Consider the following 15741-nt stretch of genomic DNA (forward strand, 5'->3'; position numbering starts at 1 on the left):
AATAGCAAAGCTAGCGTCTCCTATGTTGCTCCTGAGATGCCTTCCTCTTCATCTATCTCTATTAGCCACGCAATATTCTTTTCCTTTATATTTCCTTAATTATGTTTCATCATGTCTCTCTATTCTTCTCCTCCCTTCACCATGAGTCTCCCTCATACTCCCTGCTGCCAGCACTCCTATCTCAAATCTGTCTGTTCAATAATGTCTAATTATAACAGTACTTGTGATCTAAGATTATAAACTCTATATGTATGTATTTTTCCAGGTGTACCTTTCAAATTGTTTATTTCACTTTTTGTACTAGATGTAGTTTAACATGCCTACTAAAACATATGAATGTAAAATAAGTAGAATGCCTGGTTAGATGTAAGAGAGGGCCTGATGACCCTAATCTTGCCAGGTTAAATAAATAAATAAATAAATAAATAAATAATTTATGCTTCAGCCCCTGTAGTTTCATGAAGTTCCGGTAGGTGGCGGCGGTGTGTAACGGAGGTGTGTAACTGAGGTCCGTACGAAGCAGAGAGCTGTCATTGAGCTCTTTTTTTTTTTTTTTTTTTCTTTTTTTTTTTTTGCGGAAAACCAGATCATCGCATATATTCATAGGCGTTTGCAGAATGTCTACGGAGACCAAGCAGTGAACAAAAGCACGGAGAATCGTTGGACGAAGTGTCTGTCATCTCAAGGTCGCGGAAAATTCTCCTACCGCCCGCGTGCCGACCGACCGCACACAGTTGTGACTGCAGTGTTGGAACATGTGGACACGCACTCGACGTGATCGACGGATCACAATCGGACACCTCGCTGCTCAACTGAACGTCTCTGTTGGTAGTGCTGATACTTCCACAAATTGGGGCACTCAAAGGTGTGTGCGCGCGCTGCGAAACGCCGCCTAATAGGAGGCCTTAAAGAGCAACGAAGGACCATCTGTGCGGAATTGCTTGACTGGTACTTGGCTGATCGTGACAGTTTTTCTGAACATGGTTACAGGTGATGAGACATGGACTCTTCATTTCGAACCGGAAACAAAACGGCAGCCCATGGAATGACGCCACACCACCTCTCCTCCTCAGTAATTCGAAGCCTAACCTTCAGCCGATAGAGTCATACTGACCGTCTTTGGCACTCTGAACGGGTTATTCTGTTTGATGTCATCCATCAAGGTGCAACGATCAACTCTGAAGTGTATGTGCTACGACCGGCGAATTGAAGAAACGACTTCAGCGGGTTCGACGCCACAAAAATTCAAACGAACTACTTGTTCATGACAACGCAAGACCTCATACAATTCTGCGCACCTGATAGGAGATCACAAAATTTCAATGCACTCTTCTTTCTCATCCACCATACAGCCTGGATCTTGCACCTTTCATCTGTTTGACCCAATGAAGGATGCACTCTGCGGGAAGCAGCAAGACATTGGCCCCGACGTCGTGCAGTATAGTGGTACCGTGCGGGCATACAGGCCCTCCCAGGAAGATGGCGTAAGGCCGTCGCACTGAACAGATATAATGTTGAAAAATAGGGTTTTGTAGCCAAAAGAGTGGAAATAATATGACGTACTGGAATCATGAATAAAATCAACCTGCTTTCCGGAAAAAGTATTGTAATACTTGTTGAACGCCTGTAGTATCCTGTATCCCAAAATAGCATCGAAGGGACAGTCGGTGAATCAGCAGAAACGGTGTTATGTATCCTCGTTCCGTAAGAGGGTGTGGAGAGGTTTTGGATTTAATGCCGGACATTGTCGCGTAGTCTGGTTATCGCGCACCTTACCCTACCAGCTCTCCTAGGCGTATCACACAAGTAGTGGTGAAAATTTTTTTCACCACCCGCGTTAGAACTGGCTAAATAGGGATAGCATGACATTTCACTAGCACACTACAGGTCTGCGGAGGCAGATACAGGAATGAAAAAAGTTTTATCTGGTGACTTGCTACTAGTAAGTTTTCTTATCTACACTACCCTCCGTAATTTTGGAAACACCTAGTAATTATAGACAACTGAAAAGAAATACAGTATAAAAATGCATTTTGTTGTTTTCCAAATGTTTACTAAGCTCAAATAATACACAGAAAGGTGCAAAAATTAAATTTTCGATTCTTCAAAATAGCCACCCATTGCTTTCATCACTGCCTTGCACACTCTCGGCATGCGCTGCGTAAGTTTTGCCAAGGTTTCAGTTGGAATTAATCTCCATTCCTGCTGCAGGACCTCCCACAATTGTGAACCACTCATGATTTCCCGTTTACGGATCCTCCTGTCCAATTCATCCCATAGCAGCTCGATTGGGTTACAATCAGGGGACTGGGGAGGCCATTCCGTGTTTTTCAATATTTCACGAAACTCTAGAGACTTCACATAGTTCTGACACAAGCGAGACGTATGTTTCGGGTCGATGTCTTGCTGCAAGAGAAACCCTTTCCCAATCAGACGCAAACCAGATGTCTTAGCATGTCGCTGGAGAATGGTATGATAATCCTTTTGGTACAGTTTTCCATCTATTTTCACCGAATCTCCGACTTTATTCCTTCCAAAGGATCCCCATACCATCACAGAACTCCCTCCACGCCTTACAGTTGGAATTATGCACTGAGGATTCAAGCGTTCATGGGGTAAACGGCGTACAAATTGGCGGCGTTTACTTCCAAATATTTCGAACTTGGATTCATCACTGAATAAGACTCCTTCCCAATCCCCCGCTGTCCATTGTTGGTGTGTCTTAGCCCACTGAAGCCATTTCTTCTTGTTAACAGGGCGCAACAGTGGTTTCCTTCTTGTTACATAACCTCGGAGGTTGTTGTGTGCCAGGCGCCGTCTCACTGTTAACTCACTCACCGGTGTATTGCGTTTAGTTCAGCAGTCAATTCACGGACAGTTACGTTTACTGGTCACTACCAATTACTTTTCCTGGCGTTCTGATATTTTCCTGGGTGCTCCTGAGCGAGGACGATCTCCATAGGATTCTGTTTCTCGATGCCGGTGTATGGTTTTGGCAACTCCGCTGATGGAATTCATCAGTTTCTTTGCTGTTTGTCGGACGCTATTGCCTTCTTGGTGCAAAGTGATTATCATTACTCGTTATCCATAAGGAATCTGGCACTTTTGGGCCGTTCTGAATTACTTTCGCGGCGTGTTATACCTTTATGTAAACGCAGCTACAAGTGGACAGAAATGTAAACAACGTACCTCTACATAGCCATGCGGTCTACTCGCGCCACCTGGCGTGTCTAGTAGAACTGCTTGGACAGGTAACGTCGATTTACATAAAACCGAGCGATACTAGTATGTTCCAATATGTATATATACGTACAATAATTAACTGTACAATACTGTACTTGTCATTGTTAACCGTTATTTGAGCTTGCTATTCCGTATTCTAATCAATAACTCACATAGATCGCTTCCATCTTGCTCCATTGTAATACGCAGCGTGGCGTTTCCAAACTTATGGAGGACAGTGTACGTAACCATGAAAGTTGAAGCACAGTATTGACAAGTTACGAATTTCGCGTAAGGAAAAGTTCCATTTCTACAAACCAACCCATTTTATTTTTTGACTTTATTCTTGTATTGTATCGTGCACGCAAATGAGTAGACGAAATTATTTTCTCCAGGAGTGGACGAAGCTCACCAATACATTAATCTAATATAAATTTGCTTCGTCCCTGACAGTCTTAGAAGAAAGAATTTCAATCGGTGCAAATCTGCCTTCACGGACTCTGACTGGGTGGTAATACGATACACTGATTCGTTTCCCTAAACATTCACATTCATCTGGTCCTCCATAATCTCATATTCGCAAATGTCCATATGCACTGGGTGAATATATTCTGAACTCTAAACAAAGAATCACCTAGTTCCCAGACAGTAGCTCTCTTTGCCTTCCTGGCTGTCTAGAGAAATTATGCGAAATTCTTTTTTCCTACAGTTCACCCTAGGATACGATGTACACGTAGAATAAAAAAGTCTTCCACATGGTAGAGTTACAATATATCGTCATATCCTTAATTTCCTTCTCCATCCCAATCGAGTGTAACGCTGCACTGCCTTATTGCAGAGTTCCTTGGTGTTATGCGGTCCAGCGTGTCCTTCAGTAAGAAATCGCCTCTTATTATGTAGCTGACCTTGCTGGACCTTGTTGGCTACTCCCGTCTGAACTCTTCCAGTTTACACAGCTGTTTCCCGTCGTGTTTCGTAACGGGCCAGTTTACCCTGCCTGCTTACGTATGCGGAACGATGGTGGCTGGACTGGAGTCAGTATGTACACCGAATTTTGCAGTTTAAGGTCATCGTTCGCATCGTTACCTCTTGTAACAAGGAAGAAAGGAACGAAACAAGGCCAGAGCTTGACGTCGAAGTGACTGGCAGAGCTGAGCCTGAAGTGTCAGCCAGCTGTCTCCCATACCGATGGCACTGCCTGTCACCACTCTTGTTTATTGCTGCGGATTTTACAGCCTGTGGTAAGGAAGGGACAGAAGGCTCTAGAGTGTCACTGAGTACCCGCCTTTCACTCGTTAGCAGAGTACGAGGTCAGACGGCACTACTGCTCAGCGAGTGTGGCAGGGAAAGAGGATTTATTTGTTTTGAAATTTAGTGTCAAAAATGAAAGTTTTATTGTTTTTGATATTGCGTGCGGTTAGAGTATTTCTACATCCACGTCTAAACACTGCAGACCATTGTGGGCTGCATGGTTGAGGGTATTTCCCTTTGTGCAATGTGTTAGAGAATGTCTGCTTCAATGTGTGCAGTAGATAAATAATCTTGTCTTCACAGTCCCTGCGGTAGTGAAACATATAAGGCTGTAGTACGTTCCAACATTCCTCACTTACTACTGGAGCTTCAAATTTTATAGCTAAGCTGTTGGGAGATAGCGATTGTCTGCAAGTTCTTTGTTTTTGCTTATCCGTGACCCTCTGCGAGTCAGACAAGCCTGTGACCATTCGTGTTGCCCTTACTGCTCCTATTTGTAGTGTGTCCCACATACTTAAGCAATGGAACGCACGAGTAATTTGTAAACAGTCTACTTTGCAGATTGATTGCATTTTCTCTGTATCTATGTGTGCTATATCTGCTGTGTGATTTTCCTAAAGATGGCCACTTTCTGTGACCCCCCACAAATCGTTACACCCAGGTATTTCTATAAGTGGTGACTAATTCCAGGTGTGACACATCTTTATAATGTTAGAATACTACTTTCCTGCATCTCAAAAAGAGCACAATTTTACATTTGTAGTTTAAAATAAGTTGCCAGTCGTGGTATCGCTCTGATGTCTTATGAAGGTCCGACCGCATATGTGTGCAGATTTTTTCAAGTACTATTTGCTTACATACCGAGCCATAAAGGCCATAAAGATTTCGAATTTCTATTGTTTCCCTAAATCGCTCCAGGCGAATGGCGGGATGTTTCATTTGAAAAGGGCACGGAGGATTTCCTTTCCCATCTTTCCGTAATCCGAACTTGTGCTCCGTCTTATGACTGCGTTGTCAACGTAATGTTAAACTCTAATCTTACTCCCTGTATTACATATGAACAGCCTGATTTACCATGTCATTAATATGCCACATGAACAGCAAATGTTACAATGCACTTGTCTGGGGCTCAACTGACAGTACTTCTACATCTGTCGATGACACCGTCCTACATACCACGACGCGTCTTCCCTAGCAAGAAAACATTCACAAATTTAGATTGGTGTTCTATACAGCCGTACTTTCGTTAGTACGTTTTGGTGTGGTACTGAGACAGTCGTTTTTCTGAAATCGAAATAATCACTTAAATGAAAATGATTTTCAGTAACCACGTGTTTAAATTTGACTAACAAGTTCAAAAATTTCTGCTAGCGCCATACAGATTCCTTACCACCATACAGATAGTCCCAAAAATTTGTGATTAGGAATTTTTAATAGCTATGAAAATATTTTTGAGGTTTAAAAAGAGGCCGGCCGGGGTGGCCGAACGGTTCTAGGCGCTTCAGTCTGGAACCGCGTGACCGCTACGGTCGCAGGTTCGAATCCTGCCTCGGGCATGGATGTGTGTGATGTCCTTAGGTTAGTTAGGTTTAAGTAGTTCTAAGTCTAGGGGACTGATGACCTCAGACGTTTAGTCCTATAGTGCTCAGAGCCATGCTAACCATTTTTTTTAAAACGAGAAGCGTATTGGGGTGGGGAGCATGCAGTAGGTAATTAGTAATTCTTGTAATAGTAAGGAGGTGAACTATTCATGCATCGGTTATGTTTTGCATGCGTCCCGTGTTTTTCCTGTTAAATCTTACAAATATTTTCATAACTATTACAAAATCAAAAGCACACATATTCATGTCTATGTGCATTAGGTAAGGAATCTGTAGGGGGCTAGAGTTCACTTGTATTTAAATTAGGCTGCATTTTAGTCTTGTGTGGGTGATATTTTTCACTCAATTTCAGACATTTTGGTGAGATTACAACAGAGATACGTGGTAAAGTTCGGATTTATTTGACTTTCTGTTCACCTGACTGAACGAATATACTGCTTATTTAAATTTCCAGAGGCGGGTAGGGTCTGACAACACATTAGTTCCGCCGGCCGCGGTGGTCTAGCGGTTCTGGCGCTGCAGTCCGGAACCGCGGGACTGCTACGGTCGCAGGTTCGAATCCTGCCTCGGGCATGGGTGTGTGTGATGTCCTTAGGTTAGTTAGGTTTAGGTAGTTCTAAGTGCTAGGGGACTTATGACCTAAGATGTTGAGTCCCATAGTGCTCAGAGCCATTTGAACCACATTAGTTCCTTCCACATACCTCTCGCGAAATGACCACGACGAGAAAATTCGAGAAATTAGGGCTGATTCAGACGATTGCTATCATTCTTCTCACGTACCCTTCGGTATTGGAACAGAAAAAGGGAGAAATGATTGGGCTACAGATAGTTCCCTCCACCACACAGCAGACAAGAAAGCAAGTTGATATTGCATTCTAATTCAGTTCTGAGCTATGTTCAAAATTTCACGTGTTGAGATAATCGTGAAGTTAGTTTAATATCAATTGCAAAGTTGGTTCGGAAGGAACGCAATGACAAGAAGCGACGAATTAAAAACGTGGTAAAATGCCTTGACCAATAGCTGAATTTCACAAGATCGATATTTCTGGGAATCCATCCTAGTTGTCATGTGTCATTTGTCACAAATAATACAAAGAAAACACGATAAAAATGAATGACTGAATGTGGCGAATGGAGGTATAATGAGTTGCCATGACATCAAAGACTAAGGCGAAGTCCGCTATGTCAGTTGCTCCAAAAATTATCTTTCGGTGGAAGTCTTTTGATCAGAAATGCAAGTAATGTTGTGATAATGTGGTCTAAACTGTAAAAGAATCATTTCATTCGTAAGTGGATTTGTTCAAGTTATTTTATCTTTTATATGCATTAATTTTGGTTGTGCTGTTTACTTTTACTGTATTTGTTTTATTTCTGTCATTTGACTTTAGATTTGCTATAAATCCAACTCGAAAAACCCTCTGAGTGAGCGCTCTGAGAACGAAAGGTTGGAAATCGACCAAACACAGCAAAGCATGTTCTCGCCATTTTCGGGAAGAGAACACAAACCAAATATCAGTATCGTCATCCCGGATCAAGGAAAATGCTGAATTACGAGGACAGTCTTTACGCATCCCATACTTCTCTTCTTTATATCCGAAACGTCTAACCAGAAAAGTTAGAAATGCACCTATTACTGGATCAAATATGCATGTAGGACCAGAAAAACATCAAAAAAACGCAATGAACTGTGTTATTCACGAAAGCATTTTGACATTTACTAATTACCAGGTGTACTGGTATGAAATGGGCGTTTTTTTGTGAAAATGAAACACTAATTTTGAACTGAAAAGTAAAAGCATTTTATTCAAAGTACTGACCATTGCTTTCTATAAATTTTGACCACCTTTCTGGCAATTTCTGTACACCACGCCTCGTCTTTTGAAGCAAACCAATCAGACACCCAATTTTCGACTTCTTCGTAGGAATCGAAGTGTTCCTCAGCCAATGCGTGTCCCATTGATGAAAACAAATGGTAGTCGGAAGGGGCCAAGACTGATAAATACGGCGGGTGGTGTAGCATCTCGTAGCCAAGTGTTTAGATTGTATCCTGAACCAGTTTTGCTTTGTGTGCAGGTGCATTGTCGTGTAAAAAAATTACTTTGCTATGTCTTCTGGCCCATTCTGGCCATTTTTCGATCAATGCATAGTTCAAATTGATCATTTGTTGTCTGTAGCGATAAGTATTCACAGTTTCACCGGGTTTTAGAAGCTCATGATACACCACACCTTTCTGATCCCACCAAACACAGAGCATTGTCTTCTTGCCGAATCAATCTGGTTTTGCAGTCGATGTTGATGGTTGTCCAGGATTAACCCATGATTTTTCCCGTTTAGGATTCTTAAAATAAATCCATTTTTCATCGCCAGTAACAATTCGATGCAAAATTGATTTTCTTTCATGTCTTTGAAGCAAAATTTTTACAAATGGTTTTTCGGTTTTCCATCTGTCTTTCATTCAATTTATGTGGCACCGATTTTCCACACTTTTGGATCTTTCCCATAGCTTTCAAACGGTCAAAAATTGTTTGTTGTGCAACATTTAGCATTGCTGCCATTTGATTCTGACTCAAAGTATCATCTTCATCCAATACTGCTTGCAATTCGGCGTCTTCAAACTTTTTTGATGGTCTTCCACGTTCTTCATTTCTTACATCAAAATAATTATTTCTGAACTGTTGAACCCATCTTTTGCATGTTGCTTCTGATAGAGCATGATCACCATATGCCTCGACAAGCATTCGATGCGACTCTGCAGCACCTTTTTTTCCAAATGAAAACAAAAAATTAATGCTTTCCTCAAATCATCACTTTCTGGTAAAAATTCGGCATGTTGTTTGTTCCATGACTTGATGGATAGTAAGTATCTTTGACAGATGTCATACCAACCAAACAAAAAAAATTAGGCTCTACATCTACATCTACATCCATACTCCGCAATCCAACTCACTTGACGGTGTGTAGCGGAGGGTACCTTGAGTACCTCTATCGGTTCTCCCTTCTGTTCCAGTCTCGTATTGTTCGTGGAAAGAACGATTGTCGGTATGCCTCTGTGTGGGCTCTAATCTCTCTGATTTTATCCTCATGGTCTCTTCGCGAGATATACGTAGGAGGGAGCAGTATACTGCTTGACTCCTCGGTGAAGGTATGTTCTCGAAACTTCAACAAAAGCCCGTACCGAGCTACTGAGCGTCTCTCCTGCAGAGTCTTCCACTGTAGTTTATCTATCATCTCCGTAACGCTCTCGCGATTATTAAATGATCCTCTAACGAAGCGCGCTGCTCTCCGTTGGATCTTCTCTCCCTCTACTGTCAACCCCTGATTTTATCCTCATGGTCTCTTCGCGAGATATACGTAGGAGGGAGCAGTATACTGCTTGACTCCTCGGTGAAGGTATGTTCTCGAAACTTCAACAAAAGCCCGTACCGAGCTACTGAGCGTCTCTCCTGCAGAGTCTTCCACTGTAGTTTATCTATCATCTCCGTAACGCTCTCGCGATTATTAAATGATCCTCTAACGAAGCGCGCTGCTCTCCGTTGGATCTTCTCTCCCTCTACTGTCAACCCTATCTGGTACGGATCCCACACTGCTGAGCAGTATTCAAGCTGTGGGCGAACAAGCGTACTGTAACCTACTTCCTTTGTTTTCAGATTGCATTTCCTTAGGATTCTTCCAATGAATCTCAGATGTGCTAACAAAAGATGTGCTAACAAAAGATGTGCTAACAAAACAGACGGGGTTCCATTTAAAAAAAACGTAGGTTTGTGTTAAAAAACACACTTCCGTGCATTTTTTTATGGTTTGTATTAAACAATTACACTAGCCCCTCTCCTCACGTTCGGTCTGTGGAACCGGTTCGTCAGTATTTGATGTGGTTTACGAAATATATCCAGCGGTAACGTTAGGTGACTCACCCTGTATATATATATATATATATATATATATATATATATATATATATATATATATATATATATATATTGTGAATAGCAACGGCCCTACGACACTCCCCTGCGGCACACCTGAAAGGAATCGGTTCGTCAGTATTTGATGTGGTTTACGAAATATATCCAGCGGTAACGTTAGGTGACTCACCCTGTATACACTCCTGGAAATTGAAATAAGAACACCGTGAATTCATTGTCCCAGGAAGGGGAAACTTTATTGACACATTCCTGGGGTCAGATACATCACATGATCACACTGACAGAACCACAGGCACATAGACACAGGCAACAGAGCATGCACAATGTCGGCACTAGTACAGTGTATATCCACCTTTCGCAGCAATGCAGGCTGCTATTCTCCCATGGAGACGATCGTAGAGATGCTGGATGTAGTCCTGTGGAACGGCTTGCCATGACATTTCCACCTGGCGCCTCAGTTGGACCAGCGTTCGTGTTGGACGTGCAGACCGCGTGAGACGACGCTTCATCCAGTCCCAAACATGCTCAATGGGGGACAGATCCGGAGATCTTGCTGGCCAGGGTAGTTGACTTACACCTTCTAGAGCACGTTGGGTGGCATGGGATACATGCGGACGTGCATTGTCCTGTTGGAACAGCAAGTTCCCTTGCCGGTCTAGGAATGGTAGAACGATGGTTCGATGACGGTTTGGATGTACCGTGCACTATTCAGTGTCCCCTCGACGATCACCAGTGGTGTACGGCCAGTGTAGGAGATCGCTCCCCACACCATGATGCCGGGTGTTGGCCCTGTGTGCCTCGGTCGTATGCAGTCCTGATTGTGGCGCTCACCTGCACGGCGCCAAACACGCATACGACCATCATTGGCACCAAGGCAGAAGCGACTCTCATCGCTGAAGACGACACGTCTCCATTCGTCCCTCCATTCACGCCTGTCGCGACACCACTGGAGGCGGGCTGCACGATGTTGAGGCATGAGCGGAAGACGGCCTAACGGTGTGCGGGACCGTAGCCCAGCTTCATGGAGACGGTTGCGAATGGTCCTCGCCGATACCCCAGGAGCAACAGTGTCCCTAATTTGCTGGGAAGTGGCGGTGCGGTCCCCTACGGCACTGCGTAGGATCCTACGGTCTTGGCGTGCATCCGTGCGTCGTTGCGGTCCGGTCCCAGGTCGACGGGCACGTGCACCTTCCGCCGACCACTGGCGACAACATCGATGTACTGTGGAGACCTCACGCCCCACGTGTTGAGCAATTCGGCGGTACGTCCACCCGGCCTCCCGCATGCCCACTATACGCCCTCGCTCAAAGTCCGTCAACTGCACATACGGTTCACGTCCACGCTGTCGCGGCATGCTACCAGTGTTAAAGACTGCGATGGAGCTCCGTATGCCACGGCAAACTGGCTGACACCGACGGTGGCGGTGCACAAATGCTGCGCAGCTAGCGCCATTCGACGGCCAACACCGCGGTTCCTGGTGTGTCCGCTGTGCCGTGCGTGTGATCATTGCTTGTACAGCCCTCTCGCAGTGTCCGGAGCAAGTACGGTGGGTCTGACACACTGGTGTCAATGTGTTCTTTTTTCCATTTCCAGGAGTATATATATATATATATATATATATATATATATATATATATATATATATATATATATATATATATATATATTGTGAATAGCAACGGTCCTACGACACTCCCCTGCGGCACACCTGAAATCAGTCTTACTTTGGAAGACTTCTCTCCATTGAGAATGACATGCTGCGTTCTGTTATCTAGGAACTGTTCAATCTAATCACACAATCTGATAGTCCATATGCTCTTACTTTGTGCATTAAACGACTGCGGGGAACTGTATCAAACGCCTTGCGGATGTCAAGAAACACGGCATCTACCTGGGAACCCGTATCTATGGCCCTCTGAGTCTCATGGACGAATAGCACGAGCTGGGTTTCACACGATCGTCTTTTTCGAGACCCATGCTGATTCCTACAGAGTAGATTTCTAGTCTTCAGAAAAGTCATTATACTCGAACATAATACGTGTTCCAAAATTCTACAACTGATAGATGTTAGAGATATAGGTCTATAGTTCTGCACATCTGTTCGACGTCCCTTCTTGAAAACGGGGATGACCTGTGCCCTTTTCCAATCCTTTGGAACGCTACGCTCTTCTAGAGACCTACGGTACGCCGCTGCAAGAAGGGAGGCAAGTTCCTTCGCGTACTCTGTGTAAAATCTAACTGATATCCCATCAGGTCCAGCGGCCTTTCCTCTTTTGAGCGATTTTAATTGTTTCTCTATCCCTCTGTCGTCTATTTCGATATCTACCATTTTGTCATCTGTGCGACAATCTAGAGAAGGAACTACAGTGCAGTCTTCCTCTGTGAAACAGCTTTGGAAAAAGAGATTTAGTTTTTCGGCCTTTAGTCTGTCATCCTCTGTTTCAGTACCATTTTGGTCACAGAGTGTGTGGACATTTTGTTTTGATCCACCTACCGCTTTGACATAAGACCAAAATTTCTTAGGATTTTCTGCGAAGTCAGTAGATAGAACTTTACTTTCGAATTCATTGAACGCCTCTCGCATAGCCCTCATCACACTACATTTCGCTTCGCGTAATTTTTGTTTGTCTGCAAGGCGTTGGCTATGTTTATGTTTGATGTGAAGTTCCCTTTGCTTCCGCAGCAGTTTTCTAACGCGGTTTTTGTACCACGGTGGCTCTTCACAACAAATGTTCCCTATCAACACATTTGTATCTTAACGCTCATTTCATACCGGTACACCTGCAAAACCAAGTGCAACTTAAGTCCGTAGCGCCATCGCCTCACTGGTGTGGGGGTGCACGAATGTGAGACAGCAGGTACGTTGTCGACGGGAACTCACCAAAGATGAGGTCTCTGAGCTCCTGGAGCGCGGCGGCCCTCGTGTCCGGGGACTCCCCGAGCTCCTCCCTGGCGTACTCCACGAGCTCCGCAGGCGGCTCGCCCAGGTCCAGCTCGCACGACACGTCGTCCGGCTGCATCGCGCCCCGATCCTGCGGGCACAAAGACGAGCTCACTACAGGGCAGCACGCAGCGCTCACAAGGCTACATAAACTCACCACACTTATCGCTTTCTTTCCTGTTTCTTCAATACGGGTAAATCCCCGAGTCTTTAAATCAATGTCTGGATCTCGTCAGAATTTTAAATGTTTAAATTCGCTCACTATATATATATATATATGAAATACTGAAAATAAAATTTTTATGTCCCTGGAAACCGTTAGATACGCAACCTGCAACTGGGTTTGGGTTCCGTGCCCAAGATAGGCGCTTACTAACAACAGATGAAAAATGGGTTACATTGTACAGGGTTTCGAGAGCGATGGGTACTGCTTATTTGCTACAAAACGACATTACAGTACCAAGCAGAAGGAATTTTAACTTTTAGATGACAATGAAGCAGCAAAAAATTAAAACGAGTAAGAGATGGTGAGGCGTAGCGCCGTATAACGATCCTGCCTTGGAGGCGGTTAAGTGGGAGATCTGTCTCAGAGCTGGATAGTGACAGATGGTGACGCGAGACTGGACGCGCACGTAGTTTATGTATCAGCCGATAGAGGACAATATTGGATAGGGGGACTGTGATTTTAGTTTCGATTGTGTCCACTAGAGTGCAATAAAGTAATAGAATGTTTTTCGTAAACTGTTCTAGTATTTTCATAAATTATTATGTGTTTTTGTGTAGGTAAAATGTTATAAACGTGTTTTAGCAGTATGAATGATGCGTAAGTGTGGTTTAAGGTTAATATGAAGATAATTGTTTAACGAATTATGTAGTGGGATTTAGTGTGGGAGCCGGCCGGTGTAGCCGTGCGGTTCTAGGCGCTTCGGTCTGGAACCGCGTGACCGCTACGGTCGCAGGTTCGAATCCTGCCTGGAGCATGGATGTGTGTGATGTCCTTAGGTTAGTTAGGTTTAAGTAGTTCCAAGTTCTAGGGGACTGATGACCACAGATGTTAAGTCCCATAGTGCTCAGAACCATTTGAACCTTTTTTTTTTTAGTGTGGGAACATTTCGAAGTAGTATGGATGTGAACAAATTTATTTTTGTAGAATAGATTTGTAAAGTAAGTTTATGGTAAAGGGAAAGTTAATTCAGGTATAAATAACAACAGTAAATAACTTTATGCATAAACAAAACTTCAGCATATTAGATAATTACGTCGGTAAAAAGTGCAGTCGTTAGGTTTACTATTTTGCGATTGGTTATTGATTAAAAGCGCGGACTGACGCGGGAGAATGTTGTTTTGCTATTGGCTGTTGAGTGAACTGACCAATGGTAAAGCAATATTCTTCGCGCGCCTTTCTCTGCTGGTAGAGAAGACAGAGTATTCTAGGGAAGAGTCGGAGCCTAGCCATGAAACAGTTCGGACGTGTGTAGTAGTAGTTCCGATGGAAATGATAAGTTGCCGGATTAGCAGTGTTTCATACATCAAAAGTGTGGTTAAGTGACGGCCTAATTATTCCGATGGGTGTGTAGAAATTTCGGAATTTTTAAGTAAATTTTGTGACGAGAAAAGACAAATTCAGCGTGGCGTATTGAGCAGGTCGGTGACTAAAAACTGTGACTGCATTAGGTACCGACAGACTTAATATTTGGCGAGCATTCTCAATCAAAAACAATCCGTAATTTTGTAGCTATTACGTTTTCGGGAAATGCAACACCATAAACTTGCTAACGTCAATCTTGGAATCTGTTTTCGAACTGCTTTTGAGACCATTTGCCGTTTCAGTTCAAAGCACCCCTGTACATGTGCAGATTTAACTAACTAACCTGCAAGGTAATTCCAGTTTTAATTACAAATCTTTTTACGTTAAAACTGCCCAGGAGGTCGACATTGCTTTTCTCAGGTACATTTTCCAAGTCTTCATAATGAGGTTGCAAAAGTGCTACAATATTTTGATCGACATATTTGTGTGGAGGAGTCGGGGCAGATCAAGGAGAAGGTACCTGGATTCGGTTAAGAATGATTTTGAAGTAATACGTTTAACATCAGAAGAGGCACCAATGTTAGCACTGAATAGGGGATCATGGAGGAATGTCATAAGGGGGCTATGCTCCAGACTGAACGCTGAAAGGCATAATCAGTCTTAAATGATGATGATGATGATGATGATGATGGTATTTGTGTGACTGACCTTCCTTCGTTTATGAAACTGAGTTATGATTACATGGCAAATTGAGTGCGAAACTCTCTGAAATTGTCCTCGTCTGTCGTATGTCGATAGTTTGTACCAGATAATTATGTCTTCAGTGCCCCGAAAATAATTAATACTGAAAACTGGTTTTGTTTGTAACCTGTGTCACTGAGAAATGTGGAATAAGTCGTATGCAATAGGACTTTATTGACATTTAAATTCGGCGCGTTCGCTGTTTTCCCTTCTTCTCCCTCCTCGTTCTCAGACACCGCAGCGTGGCAGTGGGGGAAACGTGAACCGAGCCTGAGCGCTTTGGCATCTGGGCTTGGGCATGGCCCGCGAGCTTCGAAATCTTGGCCACCCCTGCTCTACATGAACAGGGTATCCGTGGAGGAGCGTAGCTTTAAGCAGTTTTTGAGCTTGAAAGGGAATGTCTATCTCTAGAAAGAAAGTCTCATTGCGTAAACGAGTGCAGGACTTCGGCGGACATGCAGTTGTATGCACACCTTCCTGAATGATGAACAGGTTCACTGTGGAAAAGTCCTGACCTCCTCCTATGTGTGATTC

At 43.6% G+C, this 15741-nt stretch overlaps 1 protein-coding gene across 1 annotated transcript in view; it reads right to left on the reverse strand.

Annotated features, from left to right (window-relative positions):
* Positions 1–15741, reverse strand: part of LOC126235780 (alpha-tocopherol transfer protein-like) — a 237235-nt gene that overhangs the window by 162696 nt on the left and 58798 nt on the right. Inside the window, exon 2 of the mRNA XM_049944587.1 lies at positions 12879–13029. Coding sequence (XP_049800544.1) covers positions 12879–13017 — 139 coding nt within the window. The 5' untranslated portion in view covers positions 13018–13029. The remainder of the gene's footprint in view (positions 1–12878; positions 13030–15741) is intronic.

This window comes from Schistocerca nitens, chromosome 2 (genome assembly GCF_023898315.1).
Source record: "Schistocerca nitens isolate TAMUIC-IGC-003100 chromosome 2, iqSchNite1.1, whole genome shotgun sequence".
NCBI classification, from domain to species: domain Eukaryota; kingdom Metazoa; phylum Arthropoda; class Insecta; order Orthoptera; family Acrididae; genus Schistocerca; species Schistocerca nitens.